The sequence below is a fragment of the Cydia strobilella genome, chromosome 23 (genome assembly GCF_947568885.1).
Source record: "Cydia strobilella chromosome 23, ilCydStro3.1, whole genome shotgun sequence".
NCBI classification, from domain to species: domain Eukaryota; kingdom Metazoa; phylum Arthropoda; class Insecta; order Lepidoptera; family Tortricidae; genus Cydia; species Cydia strobilella.
Genome location: NC_086063.1, coordinates 3442257 through 3464296, shown reverse-complemented (window position 1 = coordinate 3464296; position 22040 = coordinate 3442257). Strand labels below are relative to the sequence as shown.

The 22040-nt window shown below is 38.3% G+C and overlaps 1 protein-coding gene across 12 annotated transcripts in view; it reads left to right on the top strand.

The window, feature by feature from the left end:
- The window catches only part of LOC134751773 (MAP/microtubule affinity-regulating kinase 3-like), a 235325-nt gene that overhangs the window by 123614 nt on the left and 89671 nt on the right, over positions 1 to 22040 (top strand). For 7 of the 12 annotated variants that reach the window (XM_063687244.1, XM_063687245.1, XM_063687243.1 and 4 more), the window contains exon 2: positions 6952 to 7861. The exons of the other annotated variants lie outside the window; for them this stretch is intronic. In XM_063687244.1, the coding sequence (XP_063543314.1) occupies positions 7052 to 7861 (810 nt within the window). In that variant the 5' untranslated portion in view covers positions 6952 to 7051. The remainder of the gene's footprint in view (positions 1 to 6951; positions 7862 to 22040) is intronic. 12 annotated transcript variants of the gene reach the window in all.

Here is a 22040-nt window from a genome sequence, read left to right as displayed (position 1 = left end):
TCCAAAACCCGCCTGTTTACTGACAAACTGGTTATAGTGCTATACTTTAGCTCCGTTATAGATTTGTAATTTTTTAAAAGCGAGAAAGTTCGTCAGTCCTTATACGGATTAAAAGCATGTATTAGTTACAGTCATTTATAAAAATGGCTTGCGCAAACCTGATTGGATTCAGTCTTCTTTTTTAGTTTGAACTGCGCACAAAACATGAAGGATAAAAAAAAGCATATGCGGTTTAATATTTGCAAGGCGCTTTTCGGTGAAGGTAAACATTGTGAGTAAACCGGACTAATCCCAATAAAGCTTAGTTTACCGTCTGGGTTGGAAGGTCAGACGGCAGTCGCTATCGTTAAAACTGGTGCCTACGCCAATTCTTGGGATTAGTTGCCAAGCGGAACCCAGGCTCCCCGGGACAACGCGAGGAAGCTTATGATGCGGCTTAAACATAATCTCTATCGAATTTTATATTAATGTCTAAAGAACAGTGAAGCCAGCTTTAGAAGAGGTTCAAAATACATAATCTATATTCTTTACATTATCCCGCACACAAAGGAATATTTTACACATTCCCTTATTTAATCTATAAATGCTTACCTACACCTTTTAATTGCACTCGTTGTGAAAAGCCCTCGAAAGCCTTTTATATGATTAGCGAAGGGTGCTTTGTGCTGTATCATGAACAAAATCGTTAACCGAACCCTTGTGACGTGTTTTTCGCCTTGTTACGTTGCAATAAGGTGCAATATAAACATGTTTTGTAATGTTTACTCAACGTTGTACTTTCACACTTTCAATCAACGAACGAGGATATTCCAATTATACTGAGTACATGCTCGTTTGGAATCAATATCTGGAGATGACACGATGTTTTGCTCTTTAGATAATGCAGTGCTTTTGGAGTAATGTTCTACCTTAGCCAAATGTCAAAATCATATACGCACTTAAAACTTTGGAAAGCGGTTTAGTGAAACAGTATGGTCAGTCAAAATTATCTCTGCCTAGTCTTAGTTTATAGTTAATAGCGTATAATAAAAAGTTATCTGATATAGGTACCAATTATGAACAATATTATAATATTTTATGCTAGTTAAATAATTGCCGTAGCATTTACGATAAGTTAGTTTCTGAATATATCGGCAGACAATGTCTTTTAGCGGTTGTTGTCTCATATATGTGGTTTATTATTAAACCTCAATTTAATAGCCTATTAAAAACCTTTCACAGTTAAACTTTCGGGGTCAACGAAAGGCTATTAAAACTACAATTGAAAGTAACAAAATTATTATGCGTAATTTTGTCCGTCGGGGCAATTAGGTACCGGGTCAGTCCAGGTATTACTCCCATCGCCTACTAAACAACCTAACCATTTTAAAGGAGTCTTGTATCACATAAAGCTGTAAACCATCTCGAGGTTTCAATTACTCTGGTTGGCTAGAGTGAGGCTTGGTAGGTTGTAGCAATAGCAGACCTTGTTGACAATGCGGGCTAAACACTCGTAATGAGAGGATGCCGAGTTGTGTGCTTCCTGTGCTCTCATTCACGAAGCTTTCCGACCACAGACAAACTAAACTGGGTCCCTGTTTCACACAGAGGAAATAAATGTAATTGTCACTTGACATTGTACATTGGCCGTATTGGCCTCTCCAAGAGACCGATAATCGCATGCGATTTGCAACATTGCAAGCATGTGAGCGATCGATTGAATTCGTTGCTCCTACTTAGCCAGCAATTATCTAAAATCGCATGCCATTTGTTGCAAAATCTGTAGAAGCCGTATGCTGATGAAAGGTAACAATGGTACGAAGCGACTGTACTTGTCGATCTGCTAAAATTGCTGAAATAGAGGGGTTAAGTTTCAAAGTCAAGCCTAAATTAAACTTGGGATGAGCTCACGGTCGAGCACAAATTGTTTTTGAACAGGGAGAGCTCTCCAGTGCTATTTCGGCCTAGTTGTATTGTTAATTAGGTGGGATGCTCTTCATTTCGCTATACAGCCAATAGCTAAATAAGAGTCGTGTAATTCTGTTCCACAGACGACAGCCAAATAAGACTCGAGTACACCTTTAAAATGTCCAGTTATGTTGTCAATGCTTTAAACATGCCACACAAAATTAGATACGATCTCCACTTGTTTAATCACGTTATTTATAATAACCACAACAAGTAATACAAGTTTATTGCATACATACTTGTCTACAGATGATGGATGCGTTAGCAATAGTGTTTGTGCAAAGATCTTATCAAAAGCTCAACACGTTTATAACTTTATTAACCGGTTTTAACAATTGAATAACTTACACTTTAAAAACGTGCGATTTTTTTTCATTTAATCGTATCGGCGGTGTCGCAGTAGGAGCGAGATAGTGATACCTGTATGCTGGGTGGGAAAGAGACGGATGCGGCTCTCGGTTCGATGATCGTGAGTCACGCACAGCGGCGCGAGCGCAGGCTCCAATGGTGGTCCGATTAATGAACGACCTGCGGGTCAGATTCACGAGGCTACCGTGCCGTGAACATCGAAATTCGAATAGTCTATCTATACCGCTATCTAATTTTGAGTTTCACACTACCTACTGATTGCAGTATAACTGGCTGAATGCAATCACGTTGTAATACAGTTTTGAAAATGTGTCATTTTCTATTATTGGTGTATTTCCAGTTAAACATACGTTTGGTAAAGTTATTAAATGAATCGTATTTCCCTGCATACTATGCTTCAAATTTTATTTAGTTCCACCTTCGTAATTTTTTTAATTAGTTCACGTTTTTATCGTAATTTTATACATGATACATTTTTGACAATGTTTCGTTACCTATGATTACATGCTACAGCTAAAAATAATTGCGGAACCAGTGGAGCTATCGCGTAAAACTAAATAAGAAAATCGCCTATTTATTTCTATCACTTGAGAGCGTTAGAAGCAAATGACGAACAAACGAACGGAGTAACTTGCACCACAGACTACGGAAGCATCGACCGCGCACCGGGTCGCGTAACGTCCGTGATGGATTGCTGCCTTCGTGAACAGTGTTCCGACAACACAGATACCTGCGAAACGCGAGTAGAGAAAACCACACTTCAATTTGGACACTTCGAGTATAACCTCAAGTTATTTTAATGAGATGGGCAGTAAAAACGACGTATCAATAGCCATAGATTCGTGGGAGTGAGACAAGTGGACCAATAATGCCGCTTCCTGCAAATGTTGGCATGTTTAATCAAAATGACAATGGGGCGGTGAGTCATGATCAACGATATTCTGCTACTGAAGCGGTTTTTTACTTTTTTTTGTTAGATTGTGTCACCGTGAAACGTTTGATATTACGAAAGCGATGGAAATTACGTGCACTGCAACTTTTCTTATATTTCTAACAACAATTTAAAATTTCGTAAACCTACTCGTATGACATCGTTATTTTTCACAAAAGTAGCTAGATGGATAGGTAGGTGTTGCCACCTCGCAACATTTAATTAGCAAAAGTTTAGCTATATATATTTTAACTTGATTTAGTTTCAATGAAAGTTGGTTTTCTGCTTTCTTTTTGTGACCTTAGTTCAATAAAATACCAATGCCCGTTCTTTTCGTCTTTTTCTCAAAAGGAGACGGGAACAGGTTTGCGAAGGCCCCGGCGGCATAAAACAAAATGGCCGCTCGAAATGCTCCTTAAAACGCTTGCTAATTTGCGTAGGCTTTATATTACAACATTAATCTCTGGTTATGCTGTAAAAGGAATTGATCGTTGTATAATAGGCACTTGTGTAATAGTAATACACGGTGTTTACGCTTCAGTAGAGTTTGTAAAAAGTTCTCTGCTCTATTAGTTTGATGAAGATCGAAATTAAGTGTTTCAAACTATATTATAGTTAGGTATATGACTCAGCGAAGCTTGTGTCTATCTGGAGGTCTTTATAAGGCAGGATTTTCAATAACAACATATGTTCTATGTCTAAAAACATGCGTCACAAACTTACTTTAACTATGTTACTGATTTGTCAGGAAATTTCCTGACGTCAGGAATTTTCGCCTTGTGTCAGGAATGCGGACGGAAACACGAAAATGTCAGGATTTTTTTGAATGAATAGACTTTTTTTTTATAAAGTACTTTTTTATTTACTTAAATTAAAACCAAAACAATGTAAAAAATGATTAATAAGATCCACTCAACTTAGTAATTATTAATTAACAATTTTTTACTCAGGCATACACACATAAACAATAAGAAGGATAGGTGTCCTCTGCCTCTGTGATGGTCTCACGTGTCAGGAAAAATATTCGCAATTCAGGAATTTTCTCAGCAAACAAGGGGGTCTAGTCAGTAGAAAATTTCAAACGAAACATAAATAAGGAACGGAATTACGGATATGATCACGTTACTTTTCGATTGGCGTTTGTCGATATTACGCTTGTCATCTTGGTCAAGGTCCCTGACGTGCCAGAACACTGTAGGTATTAAGTATACATCAATTGTGCTAAGATTACTATATTAACATCAACTGCCTGCCACGATAATTTAGGGAAACCAGACATGCCGGCTAAATGCCTAAAACATTCATGTTCGATGTCTAGATAACCAGATTGCAAGCAGACACCTCCGCCATAGCGGAAACTTGCGGTTCTCATATTGTTGCTGCCCGTATGCAATTAACGTCCCTAATGACTTTGATATACGTTTGATATTGCAATGTGTGAAATCTGTGGTAGACTAGGCTTTGCGTTACAGTTATTTCAACCTCTGTAACGTGAGACAGGATTGTGGAACGCTCGAGTTCTAGTTTTTCAATTATCTGATTGGACATTCTATCCCTATTTAATGATATATCTTCAACAAACCAAGATGTCTTTAGTAGTACGATCTGCTGATAAGAATATTAATAATTTCAGCTTAACGCGTTCCATAATAATATCATTACGTTATTGAGTGATGTGACAATATCTATTATTTATGAATGAATAATTAACACACTGAAATTAAACAAAATGATCGAAAATACATAAAAATCGTTCTACATTAATATTTTCTATTTAGCAAGATTCTTCATGGCACTTTAAAAACTTGGAATATGCCCAGTTCATACGAAAATTTACTCCAGTCCAATTTCCACTGAAGCAGATTGTGCCGTATAAAATAAATAGACTGATTAAAGTTAGTTTCCAATCTTACGTTAAAAATAGATCTGCAATGGCTATTTTAGTTGCTGCAAGCGTTTCTGCGGAATCGATCATATTCATTGAACCATTTCGGTCGTATTTTGATAAATGTGCTTCGGTAATAACAGTCATACAGATAAAAATACATAAAATAATGATGAAGTATTTGAAGGTTACACAGGTCATTGCTTATTAACAAAAAAGACAACTTCGCCTTCAACAATTAGATAAATTACTTTTGTTTATTATTTCAGCAATAAATAATCTTGTACACAGTACTCTTGATTGTGAATTACACGTGCTGTGGCAATGTAAAAACGAAGGTCATTCGAGCAATTTTAAAACAACAGTCCATGTAAAAACTTAAAAAGCACAAGTAACCTCGCGCTCGATAACGACTTCTGATATACTTACCTTATTTTAAACAACAACAATGTGTCTGCTGAGTGCAATTTTAAACATATTATAGTTTAATGTTATCCCATTTGTTCGTACGACACGAATCTGTGCGACTCACGGTGCTCGTGAGATGAGTCATGCACGTTTCACCTACCATCTGTTGCAACCTCGGCTGCCACAAGGCAATACTATGTATTCTTTTTTATTTATACTATACACGCCAGATTTTAATTATCCACTATTAAGTACCTCGCCCGACGATAAACTTATCTCTGGATACCGTATCAACGCTCTTATCATGGAAACTTTTTATTCATGAACGTATTGTATGAACGTTTTGCTGAAATTGTTTTGTGTCTCGCTTATTGTGTTGTGTTTATTCAAGTGTAATGGTGTCGGTTTGTGCGTCTCTTTCAGATAAAGGTGTGTCAGCAGCGACAGCTTTATGTGCTACATATGGTTTTGGGATGGTGAACGGTTTTGAATCGTTCAAATAACATAGTGGTTTTATCTCTTTCTTTGCAGATGGGCTGGTAGCTGCTCTCTCGCTCCTGCTATTGCCGACGCGGACGTGCTCCGAGTTTCGATGAAATGACACTACATAAAGTGATTCGAATATCTTGTCTGTATCTGTAGATTATCTCCTCGACAGAATCAGTCATTGTCGCTAATTAGGTACTGATTATGAAGGTTACGGCTGAAAGGGGGAAGCACGCTGATAAATATCTCGTCATACCAATCCTGTGGTTTCAAAACGAAACAGACACGTTTCCAATTTTTTACGTCTCTGGGTACGAACGGTTAACAATTTTATTACCCATTGGTACGAAACCTTATTCCGTCCAGAGACAGAGCTGAGTCTCTGGACGGAATAAGGTTTCGTTTATAGTCCGATTCGTCTTGTGCTGTGGATTTAATTTGGTCGGCGGCACTTGTTTTCCCGAAGTCTATTCTTATCGGATTACAAATCGTTACGCCCGTCATGAATGATTTCACTTTTTGTGAGGCATTCGTCTGATTTCTTTTTATTAGACTTTATTACGCATGACCAGGGTCATTCGGTTTGATTTTATCTCAAAAACTATCCATATCAATACCGAGTTTAGTCGATGGTATGGTGCAATCGATTTTATCGTCGCCGCCGCGGCTAATAGGAGGCCAGTGCGTCAATCACTGAATTTTAGATGTGAAGTGACTCTGACGTCAAACTTGGAATAGGCGAAAACGATCGATGCAGGGCGTTATCAGGCTCCTCGCTGTTCATATTAGACGATGGGTTATTGATAATCATAGGATACTATCTGTCATGTTTGTAGGTGTAACTAGACATGTTATCACTACACTGATAACCGCTCAGTGTAATTATAACATGGCCTTCTGTCTCACGTCAAACCATTTTTTACAGATTACGTACGAAAATGTTTTGCCAAAAGTGATAAAAACTGTGATAATACATAAATGTAAACTTGAAACTTAAATTACTAGTGAAATGATCTCAAACTAAAATGGAGCGTAAACTAACACGCGAGGACTTTATGCGGAAGAGTTTTCGAGCTCCCCGAACGTCGCCGGCGCCCGAAAACCACGAGCCGGCCGTCAACGGAGCCCCGCCGCCTTCGCCGGTGTCCCTGTCCATGCTGGAGCGAGCCGCCCAGCCGCCACGGACGCAGTATGAGATAACCTCTTCAGGCATCGCTCCTAAACGCCTAGAGTTCAACAGAGCTCATCCCATACACCTTAAATCGTTCCAAGCGCCTGAACCTCCCGACGATACCAACACTCCACCATCCGATGATGTGCTACGCACTTTGGAACGACAGATCGGTGAAATGGAGCGAGGCTTAGAAAGAGCTCAGAATGGAACAGTAGCCGTTAACGAGAGAGTGCGCTACGCCGAACACGAAAACCTTCTCCGGACTGGTGTTTCCTCTGTCGGTGGAGGAGGTTACCTCGCTGCTGATTCCGACACAGAACACGACGTCGTACCCTTTAATAGAAATGAAACTACCCGGAGCAGTACTGGAGCTACGGCTCCTACGGTACGACCGGCTCCCAGGCTGGCTAGAACTCATTCCGACACACAGCAGCACCAAGTCGCTGCTACTGCCCGTCTCATGCGAAAACTCGCTGACGGCGGCGGGAAGGAGGAAAAAACTAGAGTCATCTCCCGAAAAGCGATCCAAGCGCGCATGGAAAAGGTTAAAAACTCTGTGGTCGGCACCAAGCATGAGCATAGAGTCCTGGCCGAACACAGAGCGGAACCGCCATCTTCAAGAACTCCAACCTCGCCCGTGTCGCCACGCTCATCGATACAGGTAATTACTGTGCCGTCTCGTGAACGTCTGTGTTTGACTCATTATGCAACCTTTGTAACAAATCCGTGAAACTTGTTTTCGTTTTATGACTTAACCGTGTAACGTAAGCCATTGTCAAGTTCGTATTTCAGTACGTGAGAGTCAATGACCCTCAAGGACGGGACGCGAGAAGTCTCTCGCTCCGGAGTTAAAATATGTTGGGAATGTCGAAGTTGTAAATTGTTACTAAGGCGACGATCTCGAAATTGTAGTCTATATATAGTTCTAACTTGTTAGCGGTAACTATTTTCTGTTATTTGCACATTCGCGTATATATAATTAGCGAAAAGTTGTGAACTAGTTACCTTACCGAGTTGATCATACTTATACATTATTAGCATGCATCGTAAACTGCGAGCGAAATCCATTGAAATGACGTACTTTGACTTGACTAAGTAACAACTCTAGTACTTCAATGGATTTCGCTTGCAGTTTACGATGCCTGATTATTAGGTACTAGTTTGCTGCTAAAAACTGATAAATACACGAAATAAAAACGCACGGTGCTCAAGTAATACGGCATAGGGTAGATGTAGAAGTATGATATGAAATAGATTAGAGCAGATACTGGTAGCCATCTTGAATTTTTGTAATAGATATAACTAGGTATACTCGTTCGTTTTCGTTACCTGCAAAAAAAAAGGGTCAGTCATTAGCGTATAATTCTAATTGGCACCTGAGCGCGGGCTAGTCCAACGCTCAATAAACCAGTGTAAGTGCGCTCTTCGATGCCGCGCCTTTGTTACGCATCTCGATGACACATTTTAGACTGGTTCTTTAGACTCGCCGGCACTCGGTAACCGTAGAGGGATCACACAAGAAATCGCAAACAATTTTTACATTTCTTGGAAAAATAATTGGAGTTGTAATTCAATAACCGGTTAAAGTGACCAAACCTTTTTTTATGCAGGTAAGTGTTACTTACAATATAGACAATGAGTTAGCCGTAAGGGCCAGCTTGAAAACTAAAGACTATACATATGTAGTTCAGCTTTTATCTGCGCCTCTATCAAAAAACATAGATGCTAGAAAACGTGTTTTGTTTACCGCTAGCGAACCGTGAACTTTTTCGGGATAAAAAAGCCTTTGTCACTCGCTGGACTGTAAACTAATCTCTATGCAAATCTTCATGACAGCCAGTTTGGTAGTCGGAGCTACAAGCTAAACAAAACTACTACATACACTCTTTCCGATCAATATTAAATGTCAATACGTTTTTAGTGCTCCTTATAAAACTTTGTCCACGGAGCACTTATGGGGGGGAGGGGGGGGTCCACTTCGGTCTTGAAAACCGCTTAAATGCGTTTTTAAACACTTTCTTAGCTTCTTCAGTCTGTAGCATTATTTTCACTTTTGTTCTAAAGATACCAAGATCTTTCTTCTTAGAAGCTAAATTCACTAAATAAAAACTAATAATAGTTTTACTTGTACAGTCAAGACCATAAATATATATACATTCCCAAAGTTTCAAAAATATGTGTACGCTCTTACACCTTAGACAACAAAGTCGTGTTCACATATTTTTGAGCCATTTGTCTGGCTCGAAATTTTGCCTTCGACTGCACAAACAATGGGCCAAATTGTTTTGTTATTAGTTACACTTGATAAAATATTTGCCTAAAATACCCCCGAGTACACGGTAGGTTTATAAACTAAGTCAAGGTCGCACCCTTCAGTAATTATGCCATTCAATAGATTAATCGCATTTTGTGAAATATGGCGAAGTAATTTAGAGTTTAGTTGAAAAAGCTACTTACAGTTTGTTCGAAAACTCCTGCTGCGACCGTGAATCTGATTGAACGTGCTCAATTTTCACAGTTCAAAAGCAATCTAAAAATACCGGTCATAATAGGTTTGTTTTTTTATAAACGTTATTACTCATAATTTTTAAAACTGATAACGGGACTTAATCGTGCACTTACTTTTATTATTTGGCGTGAAGTTTCGAACTTGACCTTACGTGCGTGGTCACAGGCACTGGCGAGGAATTGTATCAACATCTTCTGGCTGCCGCGATTAAGTCCGTCCGTCCGTCCGCGTTTTTAGTTTTATTAAAATTACTAGCTTTTGCCCGCGACTTCGTCTGCGTGGAATTAATCCATCCTTTTTCACCCCCAAATTGGTCCACACTATACATTTCCACCCCATTTTTTACACCCTTAAGGGATGATTTCGGGGATAAAAGTTATTCTATATCATTTCCCGTAGCTCAAACTATCCCCATACCAAGTTTCATCTAAATCGGTTCAGCGGTTATTGATTCCCCATACAAATTTCCACCCCCCTTTTCACCCCCTTGAGGGGTGAGTTCTGGGATAAAAAGTATCCTATGTCCTTCCCCGGGACTCAAACTATCTGTATACCAAATTTCAACTAAATCGGTTCAGCGGTTTAAGCGTGAAGAGGTAACACACACACAGACAGACAGACAGACTTTCGCATTTATAGTATTATTAGTATATTAGTATTAGTATGGATGAGTTAAAATCATGTCAGTTTAAATAAACATATGTATACTCCCTGTATGTTGATACTGATGTTATTGTTGTTCTTGTACTAAAAAATCTCTTTTTTACATTCGCAGGTAAGCAACAATGGGTTTCGCTAACATACATACAGAGAAAGACAGGTAAGTTTAGTCTACGTATTACAGCGTTTGAATGCGAATGTCAAGGTTGCATTCTTTTGCCGACGGCGCTGCGTCGTCGGAATCACAATCGACTGTTTTTATTTTACACACGTCCGTGTCGTTAGGGAAATCTCGCCATTTATAAGGATTGTATTCGATGTATGACTATTGTTGGATAAAGATATCTGGGATGCGGGCGATGCGGCATGTAACAATACAATTTTTGGAAATTGTAAATTTTTGCGGATATAATAATTATAACAGATTTTTAAACAGCGTTTAACATACCTGTTAGCAGAGTAAATGTAGCCTAAAATATACATGTTTTAAAGATTGGTTAACATTCGCTTACTAAATCTCATGATTTGGAATATTCAAGCTTTCGAGATTTTAATAAACAGTAACAAACTAATCACAGTAAACATTTTTAAATTACAGTTACATTTATAATCGAATGTAGAGTTTGACCAAGCTAAGTTGGCAGCGATAATTGTCACAATTTTATAGAAGATTGACGTTTAAAATAACACTAACACAGCCTGGACTATCAAAACCGCTGCTAACTTAGCTTGGTCTAACTCTATTTGTCTCATTGAAAAGGGTTAATGAAGGAATAAATCATGTTAGATTAATATTTGATGCGAGCAATTTGGACTCTATAATCGTATTAAATATCCCTAATAAATTCCAAATAGCAATTCATGTAAGTCCCTTAAACACTCATTAGTAAAGCCAGGCTTTTAACCAAAACCCTTTATGGCACAATGGGTCTTAAAACTTAATAAATTACCTAATGCTACATTAAACTGTCATTATAATATCACTGGCTCTCTTTTTAAGGTGAAACGGGTAAACAACCTTGACATTTCTGTAGTTATCATGACAGCTTCACGATAAGATTAAACTAGGCGAATTTCTTAAACGAACTCCTTTATTCTGGTGGAATGATAATTAATTATAACGAGAAAATATTGGTTTAGCGACGAGGGAGTAGTTTGTTTTACGAATTTGTAAGCTTTTAAGTTTTAACCTTCTGAACGCCTTTAATTATACAAAAATGTCACTCACACGCCAAGATCACGCAAGCGTAAACCCCTATTAGCCTTATGGTTGACTGCTTGTACAATTTTTTTTTGTATTTTGTGCAATAAAGTTTAAATAAATAAATAAGATAACTTGCATGTTGCACTTAATGCATGTTACTTTTAAAGGGTGACAGCCATAACAAATACATATAAAAGCGTTCTTGGCGCTGTGGGCACGACTACTCACAACGGCTTTTCATGTCGTCTAAACCTACAAGTGGAGGCATTGGCCCAGCGGTGGGACGTGGAGCAATAGGATAACGATGGTGTGCGTTCTTATATTGCTTAAATTGTTGAAAAACATTTTCAGTATTCAAAATATTTATCAGTACGGTTTTTACTCACTATTATTTTTAGTCGCTTTTGGCGACATGTTTTCAGTATTCATCGACGCGAGAGTTACGAGCACTGAAATTCAATTTGCCTAAATGTGTTTCATGTTTAAATAGTATCTTATGTAGCTTAATTTAACATTCATAACACCGGTTTAGTGTTTTCATCACCCATCCCACCTTGTTTGCATTTGTATCTAATGAAACACGAACCGTATCACGTGGGGTAGAACGGGGTGGGTAAGCTCACCTTGACCTTGCCCCATTTTCCCCGTTGGCAGGTTTAAACTTAATTTTGATGACGTTAAGGTATACTGACCGAAATAGATTTAAATGTGCTTCAGTGTTACACGTCACGATGAATGAATGGATTGGTGTTGGCTAATTTAGGACGTAATTTGATTTGAAACACATCTATATTTGTACATTTTTGCATAAACGCTTTAGGTTTATTTTAGTCACATTTGATTTTTATTTATTAGCCCGTTATATATAGTGTTCCACTGCTGGGCTGACGCCTCTCCCCTTGATCTCCACAACTCCCGTTGTTGTGCTATTTACGGCCAGTTACTGATGAGGTGTCATCCCGCCATATCCGTCTGCCACGTCCGCGCTTCTTTTGCGGCATCCACTTGGCATACTAGCCCATCAATCCGGATGCATGTGGCAGACGTGACCTGCCCAGTCCCACTTCAGCCTGGCGGTCTTCCACCCGCGTCAGCTAGTCGTGTTATGGAGCGCAATGTAGTAGCGCAATCACATTTGATTAGTGAATTTTAATTAAACCTGCTTAGTTCTTATCAGAATCGAGTAGGTACTTATTTGTAAAATGTTGCATCATTTCCTTACTTTTGTGTGTCGTAAACATAGCGTCGACTTTACAATCTTAACTCACAATTCTTACGTAAAAACTCGCATCTCGCGGCTCCCGTTCGTAATTTCGCATTAGCAATTTATCCTCATAAATTATTACGAACGGGAGCTAATTACGAGCGGGATATTTAGGGGGCTAAAAGAGTCCTTTTTACACAAACTTTTAGCAATTTAAATGTGTAATTTGGGTCAACTGCTGCTGGATGTCGGCTGGCCAACGTCTATCCGCACAAAACAGGTCGGCGGTCCGGATCCGGACCGCAGTCCGCCATTTGGTGACCCCATGTATAGAAAGTCACACAAGTGCGTCCACTGATCCGTTGCGTGCGATGCGTCCGATGCGTGCGATGCGAACCTGTGGACGTCTACCTTTAACAAGTAGTTATTCAGGTAGATCTCAAATAATACGCTTGTAAATGTACTAGCTAATTTTAGCAAATTTTTTGGTCCAATGTCATTGCGTCTCACTCTCTCATTAAGCAAAATGTGAGACGCAAATACACATTGGACCATGAAATTGGATAGGTGTAATACCATCATTAGCGAGACAGTGCTATACACCGTATACACGTATTTAGCGATATCCCGCTTCCACTCCGGAGCGACTTGCGAACGCATGCCGTTATTTAGGTATATTTGGGTCGCTTTTTATTTCCTACTTGTCAGATTTTGATAAATTTTGGTGGATAGATATAGTTCCCTATTCTGTAATAACATAAGCGCAATTTCACCGTAATATGTGCTACAGTAATCATCAAAGTATTGCATTTTCGTAAATCAAAGGGAATTTGCGTACATTTTTTTGTCCCAAATGGAGTTTTAGGAACAGCTCCATTCCACGTATTATTTGTCAGCCGGAAGAGTTTACGAGTCGACGATCGTCTCATTGTTTGACGAGTAGGTGTGGCTGGCGTTCGGCCAACTCGATGGTCGGCAAGTGTTGAGGCAGGGTAGACTGGCGTCACGATACGTTATGCTTATGACGCGTCAGGTAGTTGTGATAAAACAGCTGCATTTTTTGAACATCTCAACTGCCGCCTATTTCATCACGCTGACGATTGACACTTGCCATTGGTAATTCTCGATACATTTCCGTCAATACTTATTTGTTGGACTTGCAAACGATTGTCAGTGTCCAGTGACAATTGTCGCCGTGATGAAACAGGGGCCTGGTAGCCGGCGGAACGATTAGGTCACTGAAATTTAGAATAGGGTAGTTGACAATTTTTTTTAATGGTATCAGTCGATCAGGTTTGTTTTGAGGATCAAATGTCTGTATGGGACCCATTGTCTTAAAGCAATACAAAAGTCACAAATGATGGTCAAAGTCTGGCATCGCCAGGCAGCGGCAGCGGAACGGGAGCATTTTAATGGTCAAAAGAATTTGAAGTAGTTACGTATGAAAAGTAGCTGTAATGTCGTCTTTAAAACACCGTCATCTATAATGGCATGAAGTTTTCACTTCAGTAGATATCTGCCTCCAGTTCTCGTAAGGCCGTAGATTTATGAATTTTTTGCTCATGTATACAATTTGATACAAGAATTGTAAGTAAATTGACTAATCTCCTTGACATAGATTTATTGATTGATTCCAAATACAAATAGGTGATTCAGCAAAACAGTTTTTGCGGCGTAATCACCAAGAGTCAAGGACAAAAAAACTGATTAAAATCTTTGAAAAACAAGGGCCGAAGAAATCGGAAATTCATAAGGGAAAAGTTGCACGAGCCTTTTAGGCTTTCTTCGAGAATTTATTCCCTACGATATAGGTCGGCGGCTTGGCTTACGGCCACTAAACTTTATCCTGTTCTATTTAGATGTTCAAGTCCCACTAAGTTACAAATTCTGCTGAAAACAGAATTCCATCCGAAGCTGCGCGTAGCAAAGTAAATTTTGCCGATATCCATCAAACTGCCATCGATGTTTAATTCTTAAATTTTTAATTTATTTATTTGGGAAACATACAGCACATAATAATACAATAAGGTAAAAGATATTGTTAGAACATAGGCCAAAATTGTTTCCACTTATAGTTAATACAAAATTCCTTTGCTCCGAAAAAAAAGTACAATTATTAGGTATTTAGAATTTACAGTTGAATTTAACAATAACATTCAGTAATATGCCATGTTTGTAAGTGAATATAGTTTTTTTTTAAATCGCTGGCTATTACGATTTGGGCCGGGATTTGTAATAAGCACCTCGTTGAGGTTTTATTTAAAAGTTTTATAGAATGAAAGTAAAGAAACGTGCGACATTTTGATCTAACAATTGAACTAGCATTTATTTTACTGAACTCTGGAGAAGCTTTATCTTAAATCTCAGTAATTTTTTCACTATATTGTATCTTTGAGTGAAGCGAACTAATAGGTTCCTCCATTGCACTAAACCAAGGCCGTAAAACCAAAATTTCAATAGCATCTTGGTATTTGCTAACACACCGAATATATATAATTTACGTTTTCTCGTTTCATCGTCCATGAAAACTAGTATATAGTGGCAGCAGAGATAGATCAGTTTGTCAACTTACATAGTACTTACGTATTCTAGTCTAACAAAATACCTAGGAAAACATCCGTTTTCCTACACAACAAGCTACGGAAGTTCTCAAGTCCATCGCGACTTGAACGGACATCGTTTGATAAAAATATTTATAGAATTATGTAGATATAGAGTTGTAGAGTGAAACAGGGATTTTGATACAATACAACCGAATCAAACGAGTGCGTAGATAATATGTTTTTATTGACTAGTACATTACTGTCGAAAAGTTAAATTATTTTTATGCAATCAAAAAATAAAATTCAAAACTGTGGTAAGTATGCGTAAAGGCTTATTTACATTCGGTCATAACGGCTCAGCGCTCAGATTTGCAATCAAAATTATAACGAATAATTGCGTCGCGTCACTGGATCATCAAAGCCCTTTGTGTACAGCAAAACAGTTGCTCAAATAATTATTGGGCAAAGGCAAGTCGCGTTGTGCCAATTGATTTAGGTGAGACAAACGAGCTAAACAGTTACAAACGCCAAGAAACAATGAAGGAGGCACCGGTGCGGCTTCGCGGTCGGTAGGGCTTCGTCGTGCGTCACCAGTTGTGTAAGACACGCTCTCCGGTTTGTGGTCAATGTGCTTTACACGTGCCTAATTAATTTTAATAGATACGTAACTACAGAATTCCCGCTGTCTAACAAAACCGATGTTTGTCAGCCATAGGCTACGGGTCACGTTGTCCCTTGGCGCGAATGACGCATTCTCTTTCGCACTCATTACACTGTGCCCGTAATTGAGTGAAATATCATTGGCAAAGTCCTCCCTCTTATGTATCCCCCGGGATACGTATTGCCGATACGTGGAAACAGTACGATTAATCAGTCGGGACGAGTATAAAAAACAAAAACTGGTGGAAGTTTTTGTTTTTTATACTCGCCCCGCCATTACCGACTAGCGATCAACTTATGTCGGCATGTTGTGTTATTAGTTTATTACATGTGTTGGTGAACTACGCAATTATTTGGCCCTTAAAAGTATCAGTCATTGACTCATTAATTACTATTTTTGTAAAAAATCACCAAAGATTTAAATAATGATTTTCGAAATGTTTTTCTTGGTAAAAAACCTAACCTAACCTAACCGGTTATTGTAGTATCAGCGAAGTACAAATTTAGTTTTAGACATTTTGTGGTTAAATGTTGACCTTTACTATAGCACGGCTCCATAATTTCCTTAAGCCAGTTTAGCAGAGTTCACTCGGTTGAACCTGTATTCGATTAGCTGGATTAGCGAACGGACATCATAAATACATTAGCTGGGTTATTAATTAGCGTTTGAGGGCTGGAACATATACTATCGTAATAGAGCAATTTGTATGTGTCCGTTTAGCAACATTACAAGTTAACAACTTTAGCTTTTGCATGCGATGCTGTATTTTGTCACTCCAGTTTTACTTTTCGGGATGAGGACGAAAAAAGATCCGAAACTATGTTTTCATTCAGTTTCATACGATTTCTTTCCTTCCCGGACCCAGACGGTCAAAGTTACTATCTTTAGCGTTTTAGTGTATTCTTTATGCAGCTCACTGCGAAATCAGCGTCAAATCTTAATATGTAGTTAATAAAATGTCTACATTACGGCAAATTTGTACCATCGCCCACACTCTTAACTGTCCATGTAGTAAGGTCCACCGATGGACAGTTAAAAGTGTTGCTGTTTGTACGCCACTGAATAATTATGTGTGTGCTAAATGAGAATATTGTCAAAAAAAATATTTCAAGTTAGAATGGGGCTAAAATTGGATGTTTACCTTCTATTAATAAATCATTTTATTTGAAATTGAAACCCATAATATACAGGTATTACGGATACAAATACAGCGAAAGTAAACAATCTGCATTGTTATTTTAAACTTCGCCGTTCAAACGAAAATCGAAATGCTGTTTACTGCTTTCGCAGCAAAAGCATTTTACTGACAACATGGATTTGCAGAAATGTTATGTGTGGTGTCACTAAGCAAAAGTTGTAGCTTATGTTATCTCGACATTCGTATACAAAACACAATACCGATTGATCAAAGAAATTGGATAAGCTGGTGTTGTAATGTAACCCAGTTTTTTTGTGTAGGTATAGGTATGCGTTATAAATCATCTTCTCGTAAGTAAGTAGCTGAGGTGGACTAAACTTTTAATTTAGATGATGAATGTAGAATTTTGAGATGTTGATGATGATAATATCGTTAGAGAAATGGGCCCCTGTAGGCCGAGCACATGATTGACGCGACAGTATCTCGCCGCGAGATAGACTACCCGTCTTTTACTAACTGTATGAATTAAAGGGGGACGGGTAATATATGTCGCGGCGAGATACTCTCGCGCCAATCATGTGCTAGCCCGCCTGCGGTGGCATTTTTATCACCTGTCACTATGCCTGTCACTTTCGTACTTACATACTTATTAGAACGTGACAAGCATGGTGACAGGCGATAAAATTGCGACCGTGCTTAGCCCGCAGGTTTCCCTGCGCTCCCGACTCCCCTGTGTCATCCAGCAACAGTAACAACACCCCAATTATTGGAGATACTCGGGCATTGTGCACACGTATATGACCTTGATGCATGGTCGGCCATTTGCAAAGTCAAGTCCCGAACCTGATGCCGCCATAGTTTACACGTGCCACTTTTATTAAAGGTCATTGTTCACGTATTCATGGTGGCTTTACCATATTCAGATATGTCGCATTTTCTAACTAAGCGAAATGGATATAATTTGCTGCTAATGCTGTGCAGAAATGCTGAGCTAAAAGTACCAAATTAATTGCTCGTGTATTGATTAGTCTACTAATGATAGTTTGCGGCATTTGGAATATATTAACACGATTAATTAGAGGTTACACGGTACACGATCCAAACCAAATTCAAATATATTATGTGGGATCACATAAAACTTCAGCAAACTAACCTATTCTGGTCTAGATCGAGTGAACCAGAAAGCTGTAAACACAAGTAACCGTCTCAAGTGCTGAGTGCTGTGTACATAGTTCTTGTCCAAGATTTGGTCCAGTTCACAACTTTTAATGGATAGCATGGAATGGGGTCCATTAGGACCCTTAGTTAAGTCTACCTCTCGAGCTGAGATATTTGGTTGCGTCTTTGAAATTTATTATATTGGCTAGTAGTTAATTTTAGGGAGTTCTTAATTGATAGTTAGTGGGAGAAACGTACTCGCTAGTTTATGTTAAATTCAACGTCTAAGACACGCCCTGATCTGATTATCTGACTCTATGATAAGGCATTCGGGGGATTCCGAATACTTCAGAATGTCGATTAATTCCGAAAAACCATTCATAATTTCCCTACAATCTGTGAATTATTGTGTATACAACATACAATTATAATACAGTTTGGTAACTTTGACGTTTTAATAACAAAACTTCCGTGAGACACAGACATATTAAACATATTAATAACGGATCACTCACGTATTTTAAGTCGAAAACGACTCGACTTCGACTTAAAATACGTGAGTGACCCGTTATTAATATATTTAATATAACTTTGACGTTGTTTAAACATTAAGTGCTTTTGTAAAATATCTTATCTTATACCTGTTTTGCATTTATATGCTTAATAAATTCAAATTAAAACCTAACACTTTAACTAAAACTGTTACTTACTCTATAAATACGACATGTTTTGCAACATATTTACCTAAAGTTATGCAGCCTCATTGGAATTACTCCATTTAGAAATAAAACTTGCAGCACTTAAACGGTTCGAATAATTTTAATGAAGGCTTCTTTAGGAACATTGAACTGGGCTGGATTTTTTACCGTCTCTCGATCGACTTGCCATAACCGCAAGATGAAACGTCAATCGCCGACGACGCAGCGGTTTAAATAAACAGTGGATTCAATAAAACCGTATTTATCTATACATATAATAAAGCGGAAGACGGTCGAAAGTCTGTACATGGAAGATATTCGAAAAAAAATTGGCTGGGGATACTTAGAATCGATAACAGAACACATTCCAACAGTTTTTAGAATTTTTGTCTGTTTATCTGTTTGTCTGTTTATCTGTTTATCTGTTTGTCTGTTTATTTGACCGCGCATAAAATAAAAACGGCTGAACGGATTTTGATGCAAACTTTACTAATCTGTCGAAAAAATCCACGGCCAGGTTATAGGCTATAAAAATTTGAGAAATTTTACCCCTAAGGGGGTTAAAAAGGAGATGAAAGTTTGTATGGGGTTCAAGATTTATTTTAAGCTAGCAATTTGAAACTTCGTAAGAAGATATATTATTGAAATACAAGAAAACTGATTTCAGCGTTTTTGAAAATTCATCCCCTAAGGAGGTGAAATAGAGGTTGAAAGTTTGTATGGAGATAATTTTTTTTGAGTGCGTTACTTGAAACTGTATAATGGGCATCTTATTATTATACAGGAAAAGTTATTTTAGCGTTTTCAAGAATTCGTCCCCTAACAGGGTTAAAAGGGGGTTGAAAGTTTGAATTCATTACAAATGCTTTGAAACTTCTTAGAAAGGTATGATAGACGATTACAAAAAAACTAATTTTGACGTTTTTGGAAATTTAACCCCTCAGGGGGTTGAAAAGGGGATGAAAGTTTGTCTTGGGGTGCAAATTTTATTTTAAGCTAGGAACTTAAAACTTTGCAAAACGTTAATTATATTAAAAAGCAAGATTTTATTTTCAGCGTTTTTAAAAATTCATCCCCCATGGTGGTGAAAAAGGGGTTAAAAACTTTATCTTGATAACTATATCAATTTAGCTACTAGGCCAAGTTAGGTATCGTTTTTGTATAAATCGGGTATGCCGAATTCATTTATGATATCAAAATGATACAATTCCCGAGTGAAAACACGAAAATTATGAAAAAACCTTTTTTTAATTTCTCTTTACGCTTAAACCGCTAAACCGATTTAGATAAAATTTGGTATAGAGATAGTTTGAGTCCCGTGGAAGAACATAGGGTAGTTTTTATCCAAAAAATGGAGACTGCGTTTGCATGGAGAAGCGGCCGTGCCCTTTCCCGAATGGTCACGAAGGTGGGTACTTTAAAAAAAATATATTTTTCAGTAAATATCAAACGATTTGGGACTTTTACGCGTTACCATGCCTTCCCGAAAAAAATCGAATCTTTCGCGAAAGTCTCGCAATGCATTGCGGCCACAAGGGGCACGGTCTCAGGAGTCTGAGAAAAACCACGGTGAGAGACTAAGTGGCGCTCTAGCCAGGCAGGTCGCTTTGCTTTCGGCTGAAACGGCAAGCCAGCGCGAGTCTCGATTGTGATCCCAAATACATCGTACGCAATACATATGTAGGCGCAGATCCTGACGGAGTGTGGCGCCGGAGAAGCCGTGTTCATCCTGCGTATCCGCGTATCCCCCTCATTCCGAGCAACTTCTCGTTCCGCTTCAAGCGCCTACAGGTCCCTGTGAGCGTCTGCTTCGCTATGACCATCAACAAGTCGTAGGGGCAGACGCTACGCAGTTGCATTTCCCACTCCGAAAACAAAAAAAAGGGCCGCCGGCGTCATGCTTAGACTGATTTGACTGGAGGACCGATTTGGATGACATGATTTTGATGGGAACACCCAAATATTCCGAAATACGTTTTTCCGATTTTTATAACCACGACTTTCATAATCCCGATTATTTATAAGTCCGAAATATCAAAATTACGATTTTTAAAAACACGATGGAATAAAATCACGAATGTGCTATTTCCGAAAACTTTAAATCCGCTTCACTTCAATCACTTAACAGAAAGATTTTACACTTTTCCGAAAATATTTTTTTTCCGAATTCCTAAATACCGAAAAATCATTGTCCGATCGGAAATAAAATAATTCGGTATTCAGAAATTTGGTTTTTTACAAGATCGGAAAAATGAAATCCGTGATATTCAAATGAAGACTCACGTTTTAGTCATTATTACGGGTACCTGTCGTGCCGCATTATGTTAAATTCGGCATAAAATATTTTTGGCATAAAAATTCGTCATAAATAAATTAGACAGAACTGCGAACCTGCGAACCCGAACTGTTGCTAGAAGTGGATTAGGTTAGGTTAGAACTGCGACCCCCAAGAAAACGAACTGTTGCCAGAAGTGGGTTAGGTTAGGTTAGAATTGCGACCCCTAAGAAAACGAACTGTTGCCAGAAAAGTGGGTTAGGTTAGGTTAGAACTGCGACCCCCAAGAAAACGAACTGTTGCCAGAAAAGAGGAAATTAAAAAATTGGGATATTTAAAATAGGAATCACGTTAATTCGGAATAAGGGCAATTCCGAATTCGTGATTTTGAAAATTGTAAATGTGAAATTCGGCGTTTGCCACCATCGGAATTGTTATAGTCAGAATTATGTAGTTCGGAATTTACAATATTCAGCTTTTTGGGTTTTCGGAAATATAAATCTTCGTGATTTTCATCATTCGTAATTATGACAGTCGGAATTTTGATGGGTCGAGCATTTAAAAATCGGAATGATAAAATTCGACATTCTAAAATTCGGAATAAAAAATTTCGGAATTATGTAGTGTACCCGATTTGCATGGTACAGTCAAGGACGTAAAAATACAAAAATGGTACTGTATCGTTCGATATACACCTACTACTCTATGCCGTTTAAATCACGTCAAAAATTTGAATAAGGGCAAAAAAAATATTCATTTTGGAGTGTAATTTTATTTAGTGGTAGCAAAG